The sequence below is a fragment of the Phaethon aethereus genome (assembly GCF_964289735.1).
Source record: "Phaethon aethereus genome assembly, chromosome: 13".
Lineage (NCBI taxonomy): Eukaryota > Metazoa > Chordata > Aves > Phaethontiformes > Phaethontidae > Phaethon > Phaethon aethereus.
Window position 1 is genome coordinate 40,947 of NC_138589.1, and position 21,375 is coordinate 62,321.

General features: G+C 60.0%; 1 protein-coding gene across 1 annotated transcript in view; it reads right to left on the reverse strand.

The window, feature by feature from the left end:
* Positions 1 to 9,697: 9,697 nt before the first annotated feature.
* The window catches only part of LOC309409448 (uncharacterized protein), a gene marked incomplete at its 5' end in the record, with an annotated part of 32,235 nt that continues 20,557 nt past the window's right edge, over positions 9,698 to 21,375 (reverse strand). Inside the window, 2 exons of the mRNA XM_082005608.1 lie at positions 9,698 to 10,011; positions 11,163 to 12,048. Coding sequence (XP_081861734.1) covers positions 9,810 to 10,011; positions 11,163 to 12,048 — 1,088 coding nt within the window. The 3' untranslated portion in view covers positions 9,698 to 9,809. The remainder of the gene's footprint in view (positions 10,012 to 11,162; positions 12,049 to 21,375) is intronic.

Consider the following 21,375-nt stretch of genomic DNA (forward strand, 5'->3'; position numbering starts at 1 on the left):
CGAAAAATCAAAAAGCTCCTTGGGGGCGACACGGCGACAGGCTCCTCGGGGGCGACGCGGCGAGAAGCTCCGAAAGGAGGCGGGCGACGCGGCCAAAGGCTCCGAAAGGAGGTGGGCGGCGCGGGAAAAGGCTCCAAATGGAGGCGGGCGGCGCGGGAAAAGGCTCCTCGGGGCCGACACAGTGAGGGGCTCCTGGGGCACGACACGGCGACAGGCTCCTGGAGTGCGACACGGCGAGAGGCTCCGAAAGGAGGCGGGCGACGTGGCGAGAGGCTCCGAAAGGAGGCGGGCGACGCAGTAAAAGACTCCGAAAGGAGGAGGGCGATGCAGTAAAAGGCTCCGAAAGGAGGCAGGCGGTGCGGGAAAAGGCTCCTCGGGGCCGACGCAGTGAGGGGCTCCTGGGGCGCGACACGGCGACAGGCTCCCGGAGCGCGACACGGCGAGGGGCTCCGAAAGGAGGCGGTCCACGCGGCGAGAGGCTCCGAAAGGTGGCGGTCGACACGGGAAAAGGATCCGAAAGGAGGCAGTCGACGCGGGAAAAGGCTCCGAAAGGAGGCGGGCGACGCGGGAAAAGGCTCCGAAAGGAGGCGGGCGACGCGCGAAAAGGCTCCGAAAGGAGGCGGGCGACGCGCGAAAAGGCTCCGAAAGGAGGCGGGCGACGCGCGAAAAGGCTCCGAAAGGAGGCGGGCGACGCGGGAAAAGGCTCCGAAAGGACGCCGTCGACGCGGCCAAAGGTTCCGAAAGGAGGCGGGCAACGTGGCCAAAGGCTCTGAAAGGAGGCGGGCGGCGCGGGAAAAGGCTCCTCGGGGCCGACACAGTGAGGGGCTCCTGGGGCACGACACGGCGACAGGCTCCTGGAGTGCGACACGGCGAGAGGCTCCGAAAGGAGGCGGTCCACGCGGCGAGAGGCTCCAAAAGGTGGCGGTCGACACGGGAAAAGGATCCGAAAGGAGGCAGTCGACGCGGGAAAAGGCTCCGAAAGGAGGCGGGCGACGCGGGAAAAGGCTCCGAAAGGAGGCGGGCGACGCGCGAAAAGGCTCCGAAAGGAGGCGGGCGACGCGCGAAAAGGCTCCGAAAGGAGGCGGGCGACGCGGGAAAAGGCTCCGAAAGGAGGCGGGCGACGGGGGAAAAGGCTCCGAAAGGAGGCCGTCGACGCGGCCAAAGGTTCCGAAAGGAGGCGGGCGACGTGGCCAAAGGCTCTGAAAGGAGGCGCGCGGCGCGGGAAAAGGCTCCTCGGGGCCGACACAGTGAGGGGCTCCTGGGGCACGACACGGCGACAGGCTCCTGGAGTGCGACACGGCGAGAGGCTCCGAAAGGAGGCGGGCGACGCGGCGAGAGGCTCCGAAAGGAGGCGGGCGACGCAGGAAAAGTCTCCGAAAGGAGGTGGGCGGCGCGGGAAAAGGCTCCGAATGGAGGCGGGCGGCGCGGGAAAAGGCTCCGAATGGAGGCGGGCGGCGCGGGAAAAGACTCCGAAAGGAGGCGGGCGGCGCGGGAAAAGGCTCCGAAAGGAGGCGGTCGACACGGAAAAAGGCTCCTAATGGAGTCGGTCGACGCGAGAAAAGGCTGTCGACGCGGGAAAAGGCTCCGAATGGAGGCGGGCGGCGCGGGAAAAGGCTCCGAAAGGAGGCGGTCGACACGGAAAAAGGCTCCTAATGGAGGCGGTCGACGCGAGAAAAGGCTGTCGACGCGGGAAAAGGCTCCGAATGGAGGCGGTCGACGCGGGAAAAGGCTCCGAAAGGAGGCCGGCGACGCGGGAAAAGGCTCCGAAAGGAGGCCGGCGACGCGGGAAAAGGCTCCGAAAGGAGGCCGGCGACGCGGGACAAGGCTCCGAAAGGAGGCGGGCGACGCGGGAAAAGGCTCCGAAAGGAGGCCGACGCAGTGAGAGGCTATTGTGGCGCGATACGGCGACAGGCTCCTGGGGCGCGACAAGGCGATAGGCTCTGAAAGGAGGCGGTCGACGCGACGAGAGGCTCCGAATGGAGGCGGGTGGCACGGTAAAAGGCTCCGAAAGGAGGCGGGCGGCGCGGGAAAAGGCTCCTCGGGGCCGACGCAGTGAGGGGCTCCTGGGGCGCGACACGGCGACAGGCTCCTGGAGCGCGACGCGGCGAGAGGCTCCGAAAGGAGGAGGGCGGCGCGGGAAAAGGCTCTGAATGGAGACAGGCGACGTGGCGACAGGCTTCGATAGGAGGCGGGCGACGCAGTAAAAGGCTCCGAAAGGAGGCGGGCGACGCAGTAAAAGGCTCCGAAAGGAGGCGGGCGGCGCGGGAAAAGGCTCCGAAAGGAGGCCGGCGACGCGGGAAAAGGCTCCGAAAGGAGGCCGGCGACGCGGGAAAAGGCTCCGAAAGGAGGCCGGCGACGCGGGACAAGGCTCCGAAAGGAGGCGGGCGACGCGGGAAAAGGCTCCGAAAGGAGGCCGACGCAGTGAGAGGCTATTGTGGCGCGATACGGCGACAGGCTCCTAGGGCGCGACAAGGCGATAGGCTCTGAAAGGAGGCGGTCGACGCGACGAGAGGCTCCGAATGGAGGCGGGTGGCACGGTAAAAGGCTCCGAAAGGAGGCGGGCGGCGCGGGAAAAGGCTCCTCGGGGCCGACGCAGTGAGGGGCTCCTGGGGCGCGACACGGCGACAGGCTCCTGGAGCGCGACGCGGCGAGAGGCTCCGAAAGGAGGAGGGCGGCGCGGGAAAAGGCTCTGAATGGAGACAGGCGACGTGGCGACAGGCTTCGATAGGAGGCGGGCGACGCAGTAAAAGGCTCCGAAAGGAGGCGGGCGACGCAGTAAAAGGCTCCGAAAGGAGGCGGGCGGCGCGGGAAAAGGCTCCGAAAGGAGGCGGTCGACGCGGGAAAAGGCTCCGAAAGGAGGCGGTCGATGCTGGAAAGGGCTACAAAAGGAGGCGGTCAACGCGACGGGGGGCCCGTCGGCGGCGCCGCGGCGAGGGGAGCCAAAAGGTGCCCGTCGCCGCGACGGGGGGTTGGTCAGGGGCGCCGCGGCGAGGGGCTCCAAAACGAGCCCGTCGCCTCGACGGGGGGCCGATCGGGGGTGTAGCGGCGAGGGGCTCCAAAAGGTGCCCGTCACCACGACGGTGGGCCCGTCACGGGCGCCGCGGTGAAGGGCTCCAGGGGCGCGACGCTACGAGTGGGTCCTGGGGCGTGACGCAGCGAGATACTCCGAAAGGAGGCGGGCGGCGCGGGAAAAGGCTCCGAAAGGAGGCGGGCGGCGTGGGAAAAGGCTCCGAAAGGAGGCGGTCGTCGCGAAAAAAGGCTCCGAAAGGGGGCGGGCGTCGCGGGAAAAGGCTCCGAAAGGGGGCGGTCGTCGCGGGAAAAGGCTCCGAAAGGGGGCGGGCGTCGCGGGAAAAGGGTCCGAAAGGGGGCGGGCGTCGCGGGAAAAGGCTCCGAAAGGGGGCGGGCGTCGCGGGAAAAGGCTCTGAAAGGGGGCGGTCGACGCGGGAAAAGGCTCCCAAAGGGGGCGGTCGTCGCGGGAAAAGGGTCCGAAAGGGGGCGGGCGTCGCGGGAAAAGCCTCCGAAAGGGGGCGGGCGTCGCGGGAAAAGCCTCCGAAAGGGGGCGGGCGTCGCGGGAAAAGGCTCCGAAAGGGGGCGGTCGACGCGGGAAAAGGCTCCCAAAGGGGGCGGTCGACGCGGGAAAAGGCTCCGAAAGGGGGCGGGCGGCGCGGGAAAAGGCTCCGAAAGGAGGCGGGCGGCGCGGGAAAAGGCTCCGAAAGGGGGCGGGCGGCGCGGGAAAAGGCTCCGAAATGAGGCGGTCGTCGCGAAAAAAGGCTCCGAAAGGAGGCGGGCGTCGCGGGAAAAGGGTCCGAAAGGGGGCGGGCGTCGCGGGAAAAGGCTCCGAAAGGGGGCGGGCGTCGCGGGAAAAGGCTCCGAAAGGGGGCGGGCGGCGCGGGAAAAGGCTCCGAAAGGGGGCGGTCGTCGCGGGAAAAGGCTCCGAAAGGGGGCGGGCGGCGCGCGAAAAGGCTCCGAAAGGAGGCGGGCGGCGCGGGAAAAGGCTCCCAAAGGAGGCGGGCGGCGCGGGAAAAGGCTCCCAAAGGAGGCGGGCGGCGCGGGAAAAGGCTCCGAATGGAGGCGGTCGACACGGGAAAAGGCTCCGAAAGGAGGCGGTCTACGCGACGGGGGGCCAGTTCGGGGCGTTGCGGCGAGGGGCTCCCGGGGCGCAACGCTACGAGTGGCTCCTCGGGCGCAACGCAGCGAGATGCTCCGAAAGGAGGACGGCGGCGCGGGTAAAGGCTCCGGAAAGGCGGCGGGCTGGGTGGCCAAAGGCTCCGGAAAGGAGGCGGGCGAAGCACCAAAAGGCTACTCGGGGGCCACGCAGCGAGAGGCTCCTTGGGGGCCACGCAGCGAGAGGCTCCTCGGGGGCGATGCAGCGACAGGCTCCTGGGGCGCGACGCGGCGAGACGCTCTGAAAGGAGGCGGTCGACGCGGCTAAAGGCTCCGAAAGGAGGCAGTCGGCGCGGAAAAAGGCTCCGAAAGGAGGCGGTCGGCGCGGAAAAAGGCTCCGAAAGGAGGCGGTCGGCGCGGAAAAAGGCCCCGAAAGGGGGCGGTCGACGCGGAAAAAGACCCCGAAAGGAGGCGGGCGGCGCGGGAAAAGGCTCCGAAAGGAGGCGGTCGTCGCGGGAAAAGGCTCCGAAAGGAGGCGGTCGTCCGGGAAAAGGCTCCGAAAGGGGGCGGTCGTCGCGGGAAAAGGCTCCGAAAGGAGGCGGGCGGCGCGGGAAAAGGCTCCGAAAGGAGGCGGGCGGCGCGGGAAAAGGCTCCGAAAGGAGGCGGGCGGCGCGGGAAAAGGCTCCGAAAGGAGGCGGTCGTCGCGGGAAAAGGCTCCGAAAGGGGGCGGTCGTCGCGGGAAAAGGCTCCGAAAGGGGGCGGTCGTCGCGGAAAAAGGCTCCGAAAGGGGGCGGTCGTCGCGGGAAAAGGCTCCGAAAGGGGGCGGTCGACACGGGAAAAGGCTCCGAAAGGGGGCGGGCGGCGCGGGAAAAGGCTCCGAAAGGGGGCGGTCGTCGCGGGAAAAGGCTCCGAAAGGGGGCGGTCGTCGCGGGAAAAGGCTCCGAAAGGGGGCGGACGGCGCGGGAAAAGGCTCCGAAAGGGGGCAGGCGGCGCGGGAAAAGGCTCCGAAAGGGGGCGGTCGACACGGAAAAAGGCCCCGAAAGGGGGCGGGCGGCGCGGGAAAAGGCTCCGAAAGGAGGCGGTCGACGCGGGAAAAGGCTCCGAAAGGAGACGGTCGGCGCGGGAAAAGGCCCCGAAAGGGGGCGGTCGACGCGGGAAAAGGCCCCGAAAGGAGGCGGGCGGCGCGGGAAAAGGCCCCGAAAGGAGGCGGGCGGCGCGGGAAAAGGCTCCGAAAGGAGGCGGGCGGCGCGGGAAAAGGCTCCGAAAGGAGGCGGTCGACGCGGGAAAAGGCTCCGAAAGGAGGCGGTCGTCGCGGGAAAAGGCTCCGAAAGGGGGCGGTCGTCGCGGGAAAAGGCTCCGAAAGGGGGCGGTCGTCGCGGGAAAAGGCTCCGAAAGGGGGCGGTCATCGCGGGAAAAGGCTCCGAAAGGGGGCGGTCGGCGCGGGAAAAGGCTCCGAAAGGAGGCGGGCGGCGCGGGAAAAGGCTCCGAAAGGAGGCGGTCGACGCGGGAAAAGGCCCCGAAAGGAGGCGGGCGGCGCGGGAAAAGGCTCCGAAAGGAGGCGGTCGACGCGGGAAAAGGCTCCGAAAGGAGGCGGTCGACGCGGAAAAAGGCCCCGAAAGGGGGCGGTCGACGCGGGAAAAGGCCCTGAAAGGAGGCGGGCGGCGCGGGAAAAGGCTCCGAAAGGAGGCGGTCGACGCGGGAAAAGGCTCCGAAAGGAGGCGGTCGTCACGGGAAAAGGCTCCGAAAGGGGGCGGTCGTCACGGGAAAAGGCTCCGAAAGGGGGCGGTCGTCACGGGAAAAGGCTCCGAAAGGGGGCGGTCGTCGCGGGAAAAGGCTCCGAAAGGGGGCGGTCGGCGCGGGAAAAGGCTCCGAAAGGGGGCGGGCGGCGCGGGAAAAGGCTCCGAAAGGAGGCGGGCGGCGCGGGAAAAGGCTCCGAAAGGAGGCGGTCGACGCGGGAAAAGGCTCCGAAAGGAGGCGGTCGTCGCGGGAAAAGGCTCCGAAAGGGGGCGGTCGTCGCGGGAAAAGGCTCCGAAAGGGGGCGGTCGTCGCGGAAAAAGGCTCCGAAAGGGGGCGGTCGTCGCGGAAAAAGGCTCCGAAAGGGGGCGGTCGTCGCGGAAAAAGGCTCCGAAAGGGGGCAGTCGATGCGGGAAAAGGCTCCGAAAGCGGGCAGTCGATGCGGGAAAAGGCTCCGAAAGCGGGCGGTCGTCGCGGGAAAAGGCTCCGAAAGCGGACGGTCGTCGCGGGAAAAGGCTCCGAAAGGGGGCGGGCGGCGCGCGAAAAGGCTCCGAAAGGAGGCGGGCGGCGCGGAAAAAGGCTCCGAAAGGGGGCGGGCGTCGCGGGAAAAGGCTCCGAAAGGGGGCGGGCGGCGCGGGAAAAGGCTCCGAAAGGGGGCGGGCGGCGCGGGAAAAGGCTCCGAAAGGGGGCGGGCGGCACGGGAAAAGGCTCCGAAAGGAGGCGGGCGACGGGGGAAAAGGCTCCGAAAGGAGGCCGTCGACGCGGCCAAAGGTTCCGAAAGGGGGCGGTCGTCGCGGAAAAAGGCTCCGAAAGGGGGCGGTCGTCGCGGAAAAAGGCTCCGAAAGGGGGCAGTCGATGCAGGAAAAGGCTCCGAAAGCGGGCAGTCGATGCGGGAAAAGGCTCCGAAAGCGGACGGTCGTCGCGGCCAAAGGTTCCGAAAGGAGGCGGGCGACGCAGGAAAAGGCTCCGAAAGGAGGCGGGCGGCGCGGGAAAAGGCTCCGAATGGAGGCGGGTGGCGCGGGAAAAGGCTCCGAATGGAGGCGGGCGGCGCGGGAAAAGGCTCCGAAAGGAGGCGGGCGGCGCGGGAAAAGGCTCCGAAAGGGGGCGGGCGTCGCGGGAAAAGGCTCCGAAAGGGGGCGGGCGGCGCGGGAAAAGGCTCCGAAAGGGGGCGGGCGGCGGGGGAAAAGGCTCCGAAAGGAGGCCGTCGACGCGGGAAAAGGCTCCGAAAGGAGGCGGGCGACGGGGGAAAAGGCTCCGAAAGGAGGCCGTCGACGCGGCCAAAGGTTCCGAAAGGAGGCGGGCGACGCAGGAAAAGGCTCCGAAAGGAGGTGGGCGGCGCGGGAAAAGGCTCCGAATGGAGGCGGGCGGCGCGGGAAAAGGCTCCGAATGGAGGCGGGCGGCGCGGGAAAAGGCTCCGAAAGGAGGCGGGCGGCGCGGGAAAAGGCTCCGAAAGGAGGCGGTCGACACGGAAAAAGGCTCCTAATGGAGGCGGTCGACGCGAGAAAAGGCTGTCGACACGGGAAAAGGCTCCGAATGGAGGCGGGCGGCGCGGGAAAAGACTCCGAAAGGAGGCGGGCGGCGCGGGAAAAGGCTCCGAAAGGAGGCGGTCGACACGGAAAAAGGCTCCTAATGGAGGCGGTCGACGCGAGAAAAGGCTGTCGACGCGGGAAAAGGCTCCGAATGGAGGCGGTCGACGCGGGAAAAGGCTCCGAAAGGAGGCCGGCGACGCGGGAAAAGGCTCCGAAAGGAGGCGGGCGACGCGGGAAAAGGCTCCGAAAGGAGGCCGGCGACGCGGGAAAAGGCTCCGAAAGGAGGCGGGCGACGCGGGAAAAGGCTCCGAAAGGAGGCCGACGCAGTGAGAGGCTATTGTGCCGTGATACGGCGACAGGCTCCTGGGGCGCGACAAGGCGATAGGCTCTGAAAGGAGGCGGTCGACGCGACGAGAGGCTCCGAATGGAGGCGGGCGGCACGGTAAAAGGCTCCTCGGGGCCGACGCAGTGAGGGGCTCCTGGGGCGCGACACGGCGACAGGCTCCTGGAGCGCGACGCGGCGAGAGGCTCCGAAAGGAGGAGGGCGGCGCGGGAAAAGGCTCTGAATGGAGACAGGCGACGTGGCGACAGGCTTCGATAGGAGGCGGGCGACGCAGTAAAAGGCTCCGAAAGGAGGCGGGCGACGCAGTAAAAGGCTCCGAAAGGAGGCGGTCGATGCTGGAAAGGGCTACAAAAGGAGGCGGTCAACGCGACGGGGGCCCCGTCGGCGGCGCCGCGGCGAGGGGAGCCAAAAGGTGCCCGTCGCCGCGACGGGGGGTTGGTCAGGGGCGCCGCGGCGAGGGGCTCCAAAACGAGCCCGTCGCCTCGACGGGGGGCCGATCGGGGGTGTAGCGGCGAGGGGCTCCAAAAGGTGCCCGTCACTGCGACGGTGGGCCCGTCACGGGCGCCGCGGTGAAGGGCTCCAGGGGCGCGACGCTACGAGTGGGTCCTGGGGCGTGACGCAGCGAGATACTCCGAAAGGAGGCGGGCGGCGCGGGAAAAGTCTCCGAAAGGAGGCGGTCGTCGCGAAAAAAGGCTCCGAAAGGAGGCGGGCGGCGCGGGAAAAGGCTCCGAAAGGGGGCGGGCGTCGCGGAAAAAGGCTCCGAAAGGGGGCGGGCGGCGCGGGAAAAGGCTCCGAAAGGGGGCGGGCGTCGCGGGAAAAGGCTCCGAAAGGGGGCGGGCGTCGCGGGAAAAGGCTCCGAAAGGGGGCGGGCGTCGCGGGAAAAGGCTCCCAAAGGGGGCGGTCGTCGCGGGAAAAGGCTCCGAAAGGGGGCGGGCGGCGCGGGAAAAGGCTCCGAAAGGAGGCGGGCGGCGCGGGAAAAGGCTCCGAAAGGAGGCGGGCGGCGCGGGAAAAGGCTCCGAAAGGGGGCGGGTGGCGCGGGAAAAGGCTCCGAAAGGGGGCGGTCGTCGCGGGAAAAAGGCTCCGAAAGGGGGCGGTCGTCGCGGGAAAAGGCTCCGAAAGGGGGCGGTCGACGCGGGAAAAGGCTCCGAAAGGGGGCGGTCGTCGCAGTAAAAGGCTCCGAAAGGAGGCGGGCGGCGCGGGAAAAGGCTCCGAAAGGGGGCGGGCGGCGCGGGAAAAGGCTCCGAAAGGGGGGGGGGGCGCGCGAAAAGGCTCCGAAAGGAGGCGGGCGGCGCGCGAAAAGGCTCCGAAAGGAGGCGGGCGTCGCGGGAAAAGGCTCCGAAAGGGGGCGGGCGTCGCGGGAAAAGGCTCCGAAAGGGGGCGGGCGGCGCGGGAAAAGGCTCCGAAAGGGGGCGGGCGTCGCGGGAAAAGGCTCCGAAAGGGGGCGGGCGGCGCGGGAAAAGGCTCCGAAAGGGGGCGGGCGGCGCGGGAAAAGGCTCCGAAAGGGGGCGGGCGGCGCGGGAAAAGGCTCCGAAAGGGGGCGGTCGTCGCAGTCAAAGGCTCCGAAAGGAGGCAGGCGGCGCGGGAAAAGGCTCCGAAAGGAGGCGGGCGGCGCGGGAAAAGGCTCCGAAAGGAGGCGGGCGGCGCGGGAAAAGGCTCCGAAAGGAGGCGGTCGACGCGGGAAAAGGGTCCGAATGGGGGCGGTCGACGCGGGAAAAGGCTCCGAAAGGGGGCGGTCGACGCGGGAAAAGGCTCCGAAAGGGGGCGGTCGTCGCGGTCAAAGGCTCCGAAAGGAGGCGGTCGTCGCGGTCAAAGGCTCCGAAAGGAGGCGGGCGGCACGGGAAAAGGCTCCGAAAGGAGGCGGGCGGCGCGGGAAAAGGCTCCGAAAGGAGGCGGGCGGCGTGGGAAAAGGCTCCCAAAGGAGGCGGGCGGCGCGGGAAAAGGCTCCGTATGGAGGCGGTCGACGCAGCCAGAGGCTCCGAAAGGAGGCGGGCGGCGCGGGAAAAGGCTCCGAAAGGAGGCGGGCGGCGCGGGAAAAGGCTCCGAAAGGAGGCGGGCGAAGCACCAAAAGTCTCCTTGGGGGCCACGCAGCGCGAGTGTCCTCAGTGGCGAGGCGGTGACACGCTCCAGGTGCGCGACGAGCCGATAAGCTCCAGGGGCGCGACGCGGCGAGACGCTCTGAAAGGAGGCGGTCGACGCGCCCAAAGGCTCTGAAAGGAGGCGGTCGACGCGCCCAAAGGCTCCTCGGCGGTGACGCGGCGGACGCGGCCAAAGGCTCCTCGGGGGCGACGCGGCGAGAGGCTCCTGGGGCACGACGAGGCGATAGGCTCCCCAGACGCGAAGCAACGAAAGGCTCCGAAAAGGGGTGGGCGACGCGGCAAAAGGCTCCGAAAGGAGGCAGACAACGTGGCAAAAGTCTCCTCTGCGGCGACATGGCGCGAGGCTCCCGGGGCACGACGCGGCAAGAGGCTCCCGGGGTGCGACGCAGCAAGAGGCTCCCGGGGCGCGATGCGGCAAGACGCTCCGAAAGGAGGCGATCGATGCTGGAAGAGGGTACAAAAGGAGGCGGTTGACGCGACGGGGGGCCGGTCGGGGGCGCCTCGGCGAGGGGCTCCCGGGGCGCGATGCTACGAGTGGCTCCTGGGGCATGACGCGGCAAGATGCTCCGAAAGGAGGCGGTCGACGCGGGAAAAGCCTCCAAAAGGAGGTGGGCGGCGCGGGAAAAAGCTCCGAAAGGAGCCGGGCGACGCAACAAAAGTCTCCAAAAAGATCTGGGCGATGCAACAAAAGGCTCCTCAGAGGCGACGCGGCGACAGGCTCCTCGGGGGCGACATGGCGACAGGCTGCTGTGGCGCGACGCGGCGACAGGCTCCGAAAGGAGGAGGGCGCCGCGGCGAAAGGCTCCTGGGGCACGATGTCGCAAGAGGCTCCTGGGGCGCAACACGACGAGAGGCTCCGAAAGGAGGAGGGCGACGCGGCGAAAGGCTCCGAAAGGAGGCGTGCGGCGCGGCCAAAGGCTCCGAAAGGAGGCGGGCGGCGCGGCCAAAGGCTCCGAAAGGAGGCGGGCGGCGCGGCCAAAGCCTCCGAAAGGAGGCGGGCGGCGCGGCCAAAGCCTCCGAAAGGAGGCGGGCGGTGCGGCCAAAGCCTCCGAAAGGAGGCGGGCGAAACACCAAAAGGCTCCTTGGGGGCCACGCGGCAAGATGCTCATAGGGCGCGATGAGGCGAGAGGCTCCGAAAGAAGGCGGTCGACGTGGGAAAAGGCTCCAAAAGAAGGCGGTCGACGCGATGGGGGGCCGGTCGGGGGCGCTGCGGCGAGGGGCTCCAAAAGGTGCCTGTCGCCACGACGGGGGGCCGGTCGGGGGCGCCGCGGCGAGGGGCTCCAAGAGGAGCCCGGTGCTGCGACGGAGGGCCGGTCGGGGGCGCCGCGGCGAGGGGCTCCTGGAGCACGATGCTACGAGTGACTCCTGGGGCGCGATGCGGCGAGATGCTCCGAAAGGAGGCGGGCGGCGCGGCCAAAGGCTACTCGGGGGGTACGCGGCGACAGGCTCCTTGGGGGCCACACGGCGACAGGCTCCTCAGTGGCGAGGCGGCGACAGGCTCCTGGGGCGCGAAGCGGCGACAGGCTCCGAAAGGAGGTGGGCGATGCTGTAAAAGACTCCGAAAGGAGGCAGGTGACGTGACAAAAGTCTCCTCGGGGGCGACGCGGCGTGAGGCTCCCGGGGGGCGATGTGCCGAGAGGCTCCCGGGGGGTGATGCGGCGAGAGGCTCCTCGGGGGCGGCGCGGCGAGAGGCTCCGAATGGAGGCGGTTGACGCGGGAAAAGGCTCCGAAAGGAGGCGGTTGACGCGGGAAAAGGCTCCGAAAGGAGGCGGGTGGCGTGGCAAAACGCTTCGAAAGGAGGCGGGCGGCGCGGCAAATGGCTCCGAGAGGAGGCGGGCGGCGCGGCCAACGGCTCCAAAAAGGAGGCGGGCGACGCGGCAAAAGGCTCCGGGAGAGGCGGTCGACGGGGCCAACGGCTCCGAAAGGGGGCGGGCGGCGAGAGGCTCCTCGGCGGCGACACGGCAACAGGCTGCTGGAGCACGATGAGGCGAGAGACTCCACAGGCGCGAAGTGGCGAAAAGCTTCGAAAGGAGGCGGGCGACGCGGCGAGAGTCTCCGGAAGGAGGCGGGCGACGCGGCGAGAGGCTCCGGAAGGAGGCGGGCGACGCGGCGAGAGGCTCCGGAAGGAGGCGGGCGACGCGGCGAGAGGCTCCGGAAGGAGGCGGGCGACGCGGCGAGAGGCTCCTCGGGCATGAAGCGACGAAAGGATCCGAATACAGCCGGGCAATGTGACAAACGACTCCTCAGGCGCAACGTGACGAAAGGCTCCTTGGGGGCGACGCGAAGAGAGGCTCCTCGGGGGGGCGACACCGCGTGAGGCTCCTGGAGGGCGACGCGGCAAGAGGCTCCAAAAAGGGCCCAGCACAGTGACGAGAGGCTCCTCAGGTGCAACGCGACAAAAGGCTCCAAAAGGACCCCGGTGGAGTGACAAAACGCTCCCGTGGGGCGATGCGGTGAGACGCTCCTGGGGGGCGATTCGGCGAGAGACAGCAAAAAGAGGTCGCGGAGTGACAAAAGGCTCCGCAGGGGCGACGTGACGAAAAGCTCCAAAAAGAGTCCAGCGGCATGATGAAAATTTCCTCAGGCAATGCGAAGGAAGGCTCCTCAAGGGTGGCACCATAAAGGGCTTCAAGACGGTCCCGGCAGTACGATGAATGTCTCGTTTGAGGCGACACGATTAACAGCTCCTTAGGGGCAGCACGATGAACTCCCCTCTGAGAGGAGCTCAGCTGCGCTATGAAAGGCTCATCTGGGGTGACGCCATGAAGGCCTCCTCAGGGCCCGCGCATTGAAGCGTTCCAAAAAGAGACGGGCAGTACCATGAAAGGGTCATGTGGGACAATGCGATGAAAGGCTCCTCAGGCACGGCATGATGAAGGGCTCCAAGAAGAATGGGGCAGTGTGATGAAGTGCTCTAATAGGGCGTCGCGGCGAGAGGCTCCACTGGTCGGTACGATGAAGGGCTCCAAGAAGAGATGGGTGGTGTGATGAAGGGCTCCTCTGGGGTGGTGTGATGAAGGGCTGCTCTGGGGTGGCACGCTGACGGGCTCCTCTCTGGTGGCACTGTGAAGGGCTCCAAGGAATTCCTGGCAGTGAAGCGTTCTAGAAAAAAAGGAAAGCAGTGAAACACTCAAAAAACACCATCCAGGGAAGCACCCCAAAAAAGCTGGGCAGGGCTCCTCTGGGATCACGCAGTAGTACTCTCCACCAGGGTTGTATGCAGAGGTGGTACTCTCTACCAGCTTGTGTGGGGATGCAGTCTAATAAAAGCTTGATGATGAAGCACTGCTAAAGAGATATACAGCTAAGCTCCCCCAAAAATCCAGGTGGTAATACGCCCCATAAAGCCAGGGTCCACATCTGTGTCAGCTCACGACACTCAGCTGAGCTCCCCAGGCTGCACCTAGAAGACATTCAGACAGCAGAGACTCTGTATGTGGACAAAAGGGTTTGGACTATTTTTTTTTTCCATCTGTAGGTTGACTAGAACTTGACAGTATATTTAGCACATACGCTTGGAAAAGTTTTGCTGAGGTTTTTCCCATCTGTGAACAGAGCATTAACAAGAGACTCTATGTTCTACGCCTTGCTTAGCTCAAGCATTTTTCATTTCCTTTATGTTATATGTAGGTAGTACCTATTCTACATACAGAGCAAGTCCTGCATTGCCCGAATGGGGCAATTTTTTTCTGGATGTAAAATACACACAGCTAGGACACCATCTAGGTAGATTTTACAGACAGAACCTACACATAAAGCATACAGCAAACATATACAGAAGATATACGGCTAGACATACAGGGATGCGTATCAGTATCGGTCTTTTGAGTGTGTGTGTATATATACACACCCCGCAACACAGTCTATACAGACACTATGTGCTCTACAGCCAGGAAGAGAAGCCTCAGCTGATCTCATCTCACTGAGGCTTGTTTCCTCTCGGTATTCCAAAGATACATTAGCTATGTATATAAAACAAGTATACAGACACAGGAAGCACAACCAAGTTTTTCTGTCTGTAGATGCACTCTATACACAGCACACATACATAGAACATACAGAATATACACACAGTTTGGAAATTGCATGCATACTACAGAAAACAGACAGACAGGTGAGGGGAAGCTACGTTTTTCTGCCTTTATGTTAGATATGTACTATCTCCACATGGAACGTAGACATTTTCAAGGCCAAGGGAGGAAGGGCATCTCTTTCTGCATGTGGAATGTATGCCGTCTTTAGTTGGAACACATGCACATGAATACACATACGATACATGCAGACCTACATGAGAGAGAGGCCAGGTATTGCACTTCCCTCTGTATAGAGCACACGTACTATCTGCATATAGACTACAGTCATTTGCTGTCACTATACAGACTACACCCTATCTTCCTCAAGACTACACATGGACAGGCAAAGCCAGACTCAGTTCCTCAGTATGTAGTATATCACAGGATATACTCTGTCTACAGAAAAGAGACGGTGAGGCTTTGCTCTCCAGATAGAGACTATATTCCATCTGTAGATTGCATGCAGGACAACATGTCTTTTCTGTCTAGTCATAGACTAGATACCACCAGCACTTTTTGGTCTGCTTATACAGTGCACACTGGCTGTACAGAAAATAGAAAACAAGAGAAGGGTCAGGTGGGGCAGTATCTTTCTGTCACCATGCAGACTATAAAATGGCTCTACAGAGAACACACGCGGAGAGCACCACACACCACTTTCTTCTTGGGACGCAGAACGTATTCTGCTTACAGAACCGAGATGGGCCAGGTGAGGCAGGGCTTTTCCACCCACCTGCATGTGAAATCTAGGGAGACTGGGGTGAAGGGTGGGACCTCTCTGTACATCAGGCAAGTTCTGCCTACAGAAGCGCACAAACAAGTGAGGTGAGGCTACTTGCAGGGCAAAGACTTGGTGCACACAGGTAGTACAGGGCTCTTCTGCCTGTATGTGGAATTATAGGCTGTTTATAGACCAGAGAGACGACTATGCACTTACAACATATACTGCTCATCGGTACAACAGACCCTGAGAGGCAGGAGAAGGTGGGGTGCTCCTGTCCGTACACAGGGAATGCACTTTTTGTAGAGCAGAGGCAGAAGGGTTAGACGAGGCGAGGCAAGGCAAGATTCCTCTCTTGGTTTGGGGAATACACCCTGATGGGCTGGGAGAAGCAGGGCAGGCCTTCTCCATTGCTTACAAGTGCATGCAGGGAGCTTCTACCCCAGTCACCTCCTGCCGCCTTTTCCTCCCAGACTCCACCCATCTCCCAGGCACCTATATGGACACCAACAGCATCAAGCACCATCCAGGGGGAAGAGTGCCGGGCCCTGGCAGTATTGTCAGGAAGGCACAAATAGGAGCAAACACATCCTGCTGCTTACCCCCATCAGGCTGGTGGCACAGTCACGCTTTAGCTCCTATGACCACAGGACACTTCTCTGAGGAACAAGGACTGCTTGTCCAGGGACAGGGCATCCTTGATGAAGCAGGCAAGAGAGTCTCTGCTAGGACAGTGGACAGGACAATGCTTCAAGCAGACAGAGCCACATACAGTAAAGGGAAAGCATGTTTATCCAGGACAGCCATCTCAGGTCAATCAGGTGCGATATTGCTCTGTGAGCGTCCACAACAACTGCAAACCTTGCTACTGACCTCCCCACGGGGAAAAAATGCTTCTCTCTTGCCTTTCTCCTAATGCAAGACGCTACCACAAGCACCCGATATGACACTGTACTTCCCAAGCAGGACGGGAAATCCCCCCACCCTACCAAGTGAATTAACCTTGCGAAGGCAGAGAGGAAGGAACAAAAAGACTACCCTTCAGGAATGCAATAATCTTCAGAGACAACAGGCTGATCTAAGAATATAGATACATTTTTATGAAATGCATCAAGCGGAAGGTATTTTTGTCTTGGTCATTCACCATTTTTGAGCAAAAAGTAATTCTTTTCAAAGCAAAGTGTATTCTAGAATAACATGAGGTGCTGCTAAATTTCTCCATCTTTTGTGTCTGGGTGCAAACAGACCTATCAGACAGACAGAGGAGAGGTGTCAGGTACGGGTACCTGGAGGATATGCCTAGCCACCTGTCGGTACCCCTCCCAACACAGGGACAGAGGGAGGGCTCAGGGCTGCAGGGATGGCTGACACCACACACAGCTCACTGCAGGAGTGGTAAGGCCCAGTCAATGCTGGGTTTGGTTCCCCCTCAACTCTTTCTCCCAAGAGGAGCCTGTTCACAACAAGATGGGCACATGAGCTGGTCAAAACACACCGCATGTATGTTTTAGAGGGCATCATGTCCACAACGTCCTCCTCACCACCGACCAGCAGCCACAAGAGGACAATGACACCTTCACTCTGCTGCAGAGAGAGAGGGGATTCGGCCAAGCCCTGTGACACTCTTCCATGTCGGAATCAACAACGTTCACGTTGACTGCCTTAAGCAAAACTATAAAAAAATAAACTTGGCAGAACTCTGGAGCTGAGCATATAGAAATTTCTGATTCCCTTGTTGTCCAGACACAACTCTGGTTCCGTAGAGGCAAAATACCTGTTGTGGGAACCTCAAAGACCGTATCTCACTGGTGCGTTAAGAGACGTATTACTAACTAGTTACAGTGCTAGAGGAACAAAACCCACATATGCAGAAGCCATCTGCTAATCTCTAAAAGACCCCATGTATATAAATTACCATCTTTTTTGAGCTCTTTGAGATGTGCTGATTACAAGTGCAATACAAAAGTTAAGGATTTATCCTTCCTAACAACAAATCTGAGTCATCTAACACTGACACAGGGAAAACACTACTCAAAAATCCCACTGATGAGCAGGTGTCGCTTCACATTCTTGCAGATCTGGATCTTCCGAGTATCAACAGCTCTGCAAAGTTTCCATGTTCTGGTATCCCAGATTTTGATCTTTCACATCACAGGCACGTACCTCGGCAGTGCTGAATGGAGAACAGTCCTGAGGAAAAGCTGGGAACAAACCTCGGCTATCCGAGGGATTGCCGCAAAGTGCATGGATTGCCGCAAAGTGCATGGCCTTTCCGCAGGGTTGAATTTAACATGGTGGCTTTATGGCAGTTTGGCCAGCAGTTACTACAGACACAGGGAAGTGTGGCCAGGAGGGCTTAATCCAAATTTGGAAAGGATGTACAACACAGTGGAAATCATGAGTATTCTTTTCTTTTGAGGGTGCAACTGTCACTTCCAAACATTCATTCCCCATCTCCAGCACAGGAAGACTGGACCTCCCCAAGCACAAAGCGCTCGGCTCGTTTCTCACGTGCAGCTCAGTGCCTGGGCCAGGCTGCATTCACTCCACACAAATAATTCTGCCTGAAGAACAGGTTTTGAATACATTTATGAACCTTCTTACCTGCCCCTTCTTTCAACACTAACACAACTCCGGTAGTTTCCAAATGCCAAGGGAGGTGGGGGATATTGATCTCTGTTGAGGTGGAAGCAGGCAGCACCTGAGGCCCCCAGCCTCCCACTCCAGTGCTCAGCTTCTGAACTGCTGGGGTCTGACGTTTCAAACACCCATTGCGACGCCCATGTCGCACAGCCTGGAGCACACCTGGTGCCCGTTGCAGCGCCGGGCCCCGACGGCAGGGCAGGGCCCGGGCCCGGGCCCCGGACTTCTAGGCAGGCTGCCCGCCGCCCGTTCCCCGGAGCAAAGTGCCTTCCTCGCCTGTACCTCGCGACCAGCTGCCCGCTCCCCCGGACGTCCGCCCCGAAAGCGCCCTCCTCCTCCTCAGGGCAGCGCTGCTCCGGACGCTCCAGCCCGCGGGCAGCGCCACACGCAAGCGCCGCGCGCCGGCGGCCGTTGCTTGGCAACGACGCCCCCCTTCGCCTCGCGCCGGCCGTTACCGCGCGAAGCTTCCCGAAGCCGCGCGTGCACCCGCCGCCGGGGAGAGGGGAGGGGGCGCCGGCAGCCCCGGGCAGAGGCGAGAGCAGCCCCGGGCAGAGCTTCCCGCCCGGCAGCGCCCGCCTGCCGCTCGGGCACGGAGAGAAATCTGACCGGGCGCCTCCAAGGAGAAAAAGCCGGTTCAGCTTTCATAGAGTGGCGGCGCCTGAGGGCAGCTTAAACAGCCGTTTACAAGACAACGCTACGACACAGAGCGCTTCGGCCTGAGGAAGGCTACAGGCACAGAAGTTATCAGACGCTGTGAAAAAAACACCAAGCAGATTCATTCTGTGTGAAATAGCTTTAGCAAACAGTAAGTCACCGGCCAACAGGCGCTGATGTTCTCCAAAGTGGGAACAGTTGCCCTTTCCCAATGTTTGAATTTTCGCTATCTACAGTTTTTGAGAGAAGCTTCTGACACACAATTGGCAAAAGATCCAAAAGCAGCCTAATATCAGTTTGCAGCAATGGCCATTTTATTTGAAGCAGAGAACATTTACATTTTGCCACCCAGCTGAAAAGCTTGCGTGTAGTTGTAGGTCTATTTTCAACCACGATTGGGCATGTGAGGAATGAGTGATTCGTGTAAAGAAAATCTAGTGAATATAAGCTTGAAGCAAATGTCATTTATATTGAAATAAAGGAATATATGTAGGGCATGACCATAAACAGGGGAGTGGTAGTCTTTACGTAACTTCCTGATAAGTATAGTTTGGGTAACTCTCTTGATATGTGTAGCTTATGTAGCCTCCTGAGATGTGTATGTTAGTTCCTGATATACTAGTGCAAACCCGTGTTGTAGATAACCGCAGAAATGTCGAGAAAATGTATAGCCAAATAAGGTAGCATAATAGAAGTAGAATAACGGAGCGCCTGCGCAAACAGAGAGGTCATGTAGAGTGCACTGACGAAGAGGAGCATCTTCCTCCCAACGACCACCGGACGACCACCTAGAAAAAGATGAAGCATGCGCAGACCGGGGAAGTGGTGACGTACTTAGAGAAAGAGTCATCTTCCAAGAAAAAGGCGGAGAAAGGCGAGAAACGAAGCCTAGAGAGTATAAAGGAAGGAATTGTAAGAAGTGAAGGTGTGTGTCTTGGTGGAGCGGAGACTCCCGGCGCACCCAGCGCTGTTTGCTTGCCTCTATTCGTTTAATAAATTGTAAACTTAAATTGGAATCCTGTTTGGGACTAAATCATTTATCACAACTGGGGGCTCGTCCGGGATGGTCTTGGTTCCTGAATTCTGACTTGATCTAGGAGGGGCGCCCCACCATTTGGTGGCTCCTGATCGGGTCGGGTCGGGACTAACACCATCCTGAACCCAAATAGGGGCAAGCAAAGAATTTAATTTTTATGAGCTCCCTTGCCGGCTGCAGTAGTTTATTTTGCCCGTAATTCTGCGCGCGAAGATCCGAACGAAGACGACGGAGTTGTAAGTATTTAAGGTGTGTACCGTTCGGTTGGGTGAGATTCGGTTGCCTGTGTGTGTACGAGCGTGACTGAGACGGAACCTCGTTCCGAAGCGATTGTGGAGATCTTCTAACCGCGGTTCCAATCTCCCGCGAGGGACTTGGCCGGTGAAGGACCGAAGTGATTTTTATAGGATCCATAGGTGAGTGACAAGTTTGAAACCCCCTGCAAGACACTCTTATTGGTAACCAAGGGCTGTAGGAATTGCCACAGTAAAAATTCCTAGATGGGTCAGACGAAATCGAGAACCCAGGACCAGAAGAAAGGGAGCGAATTACTAAAAATACCTCCGGAGAGTCCATTAGGAATAATGTTAAAACATTGGAATAATAATGGCCCTAGAAAAGGGAAGACAGAAGAGAAATTAGTTAAATATTGTACGGTAAAATGGCCAAAGAACCCCATGTTTTTTGGCCTGTATTTTGGTCATTTGAGGATTGGGTTTGTCAGGCGCTAAACCTGTATGTAAATTCTAAGGAACCGTTTTGCCAAGAGGAGAGCGAGTATGCTAGTTTATGGATAAAGGCCCGTGTGGGCATTTTTAATCTTAAAACAGGAGTAGGGAAAAATAAGACCGTAGGGGAGCAACACATGGAAAAGGAAAAGAAGGAGTGGGACCCCCTAGATCACTTACCTCCCCCGTATAATCCAGCTACCCATCAAATACCGTCACCAAATTTGACGACTTCCCCTATGGCCCCGGGGTCGAATTCAACTCTAAGGGAAGGATCCCAAACTGAGCACCCAGAAGCGTCTTTGTATCCTTTACGGGAAGTACCTCTGGGTGGAGATAGAGGATTGGCAAGAGAGAGGGTTGGAAGAATTACTAAGAGAAGCTCAAAAGGTTTATGTCAGGAGGGACGAAGAAAAACAAAAAGCAGAGGCAAGAATTTTTGTAGCAGCAGTAAGGGAAAGTCAGAGGAGTAAGACTCAGCTGGGAGAGAAAAAAGATAAGAGACCAGAACAGCCACCCCAGGGACAATCTCATCAAGACAAACCCACAATTCCCGTCTGTTACTATTGTAACAAAAAGGGACATGTTCAGAAAAACTGCCGTAAACCAGAACGGGATGAGAAAATGTTCAAAGAGGATTAGGGGTGTCAGGGGCTATATCTTCTGGGGACCTCAACATCAACAGAGCCCTCGATAAAACTATTAGTAGGTCCCCAAAAAGAAGAATTTTTATTTTTAGTAGATACTGGAGCTGAAAGGTCAACAATTCAGAAACTCCAAAAAGGGGTAGGAAAAGGAAAAGCCCAGATGTCAGTAATAGGTGCAAAAGGAGAACCCTTCAAAGTCCCCATCTTAGAAGAAGTAGAGATTGAGACAGGGACAAAAATTTGTTTAAATGATTTACTTTTATTACCAGAAGCAGAATATAACCTATTAGGGAGGGACTTGATTTTAAAACTAAACCTAACTATTCAGAGCCAAGGAGATCGGTTATATATTAACTTATGTACCTTAACCCAACTTGATGAGGAAAAAATTGACCCCCAAGTATGCTATAAGGAAGGAGATGTTGGGAGACTAGATATGGAACCCATCAAGGTACAAATAACAGACCCTCATAAGCCAATTAGAATTAAACAATATCCTATATCTATAGAAGGCCGGAGAGGTCTAAAACCTATTGTGGATAAATTACTAAAAAAATGGGACTTTGGAACCATGTATGTCACCCCATAATACCCCTTTACTCCCTGTAAAGAAATCAGATGGTACATATAGGATGGTACAGGATTTGAGAGCTGTGAATCGGCGAACAATCACCAAATTCCCTCTCGTGGCAAATCCTTATACTTTATTGAGTCACCTGTCTCCTAAACATATTTGGTGTAGTGTAATAGATTTGAAAGATGCCTTTTGGGCCTGTCCTTTGGATAAGGGGTCCAGAGATTATTTTACCTTGAATGGGAAGACCCCGAAACAGGACGAAAAACAACAATTAAGGTGGACTGTGCTACCACAAGGGTTTACGGAGTCACCAAATCTGTTTGGACAGACCTTAAAGAAAATCTTACAAGGTTTTACAGTACACGAGGAGGGAAAATTATTACAATATGTGAATGATTTACTGGTAGCAGGAGAAACTGAAGAGGAGACCCGAAAAGCCACCATTAGATTGCTAAATTTTTTAGAGAAAAAGGGATTAAAAGTGTCCTGC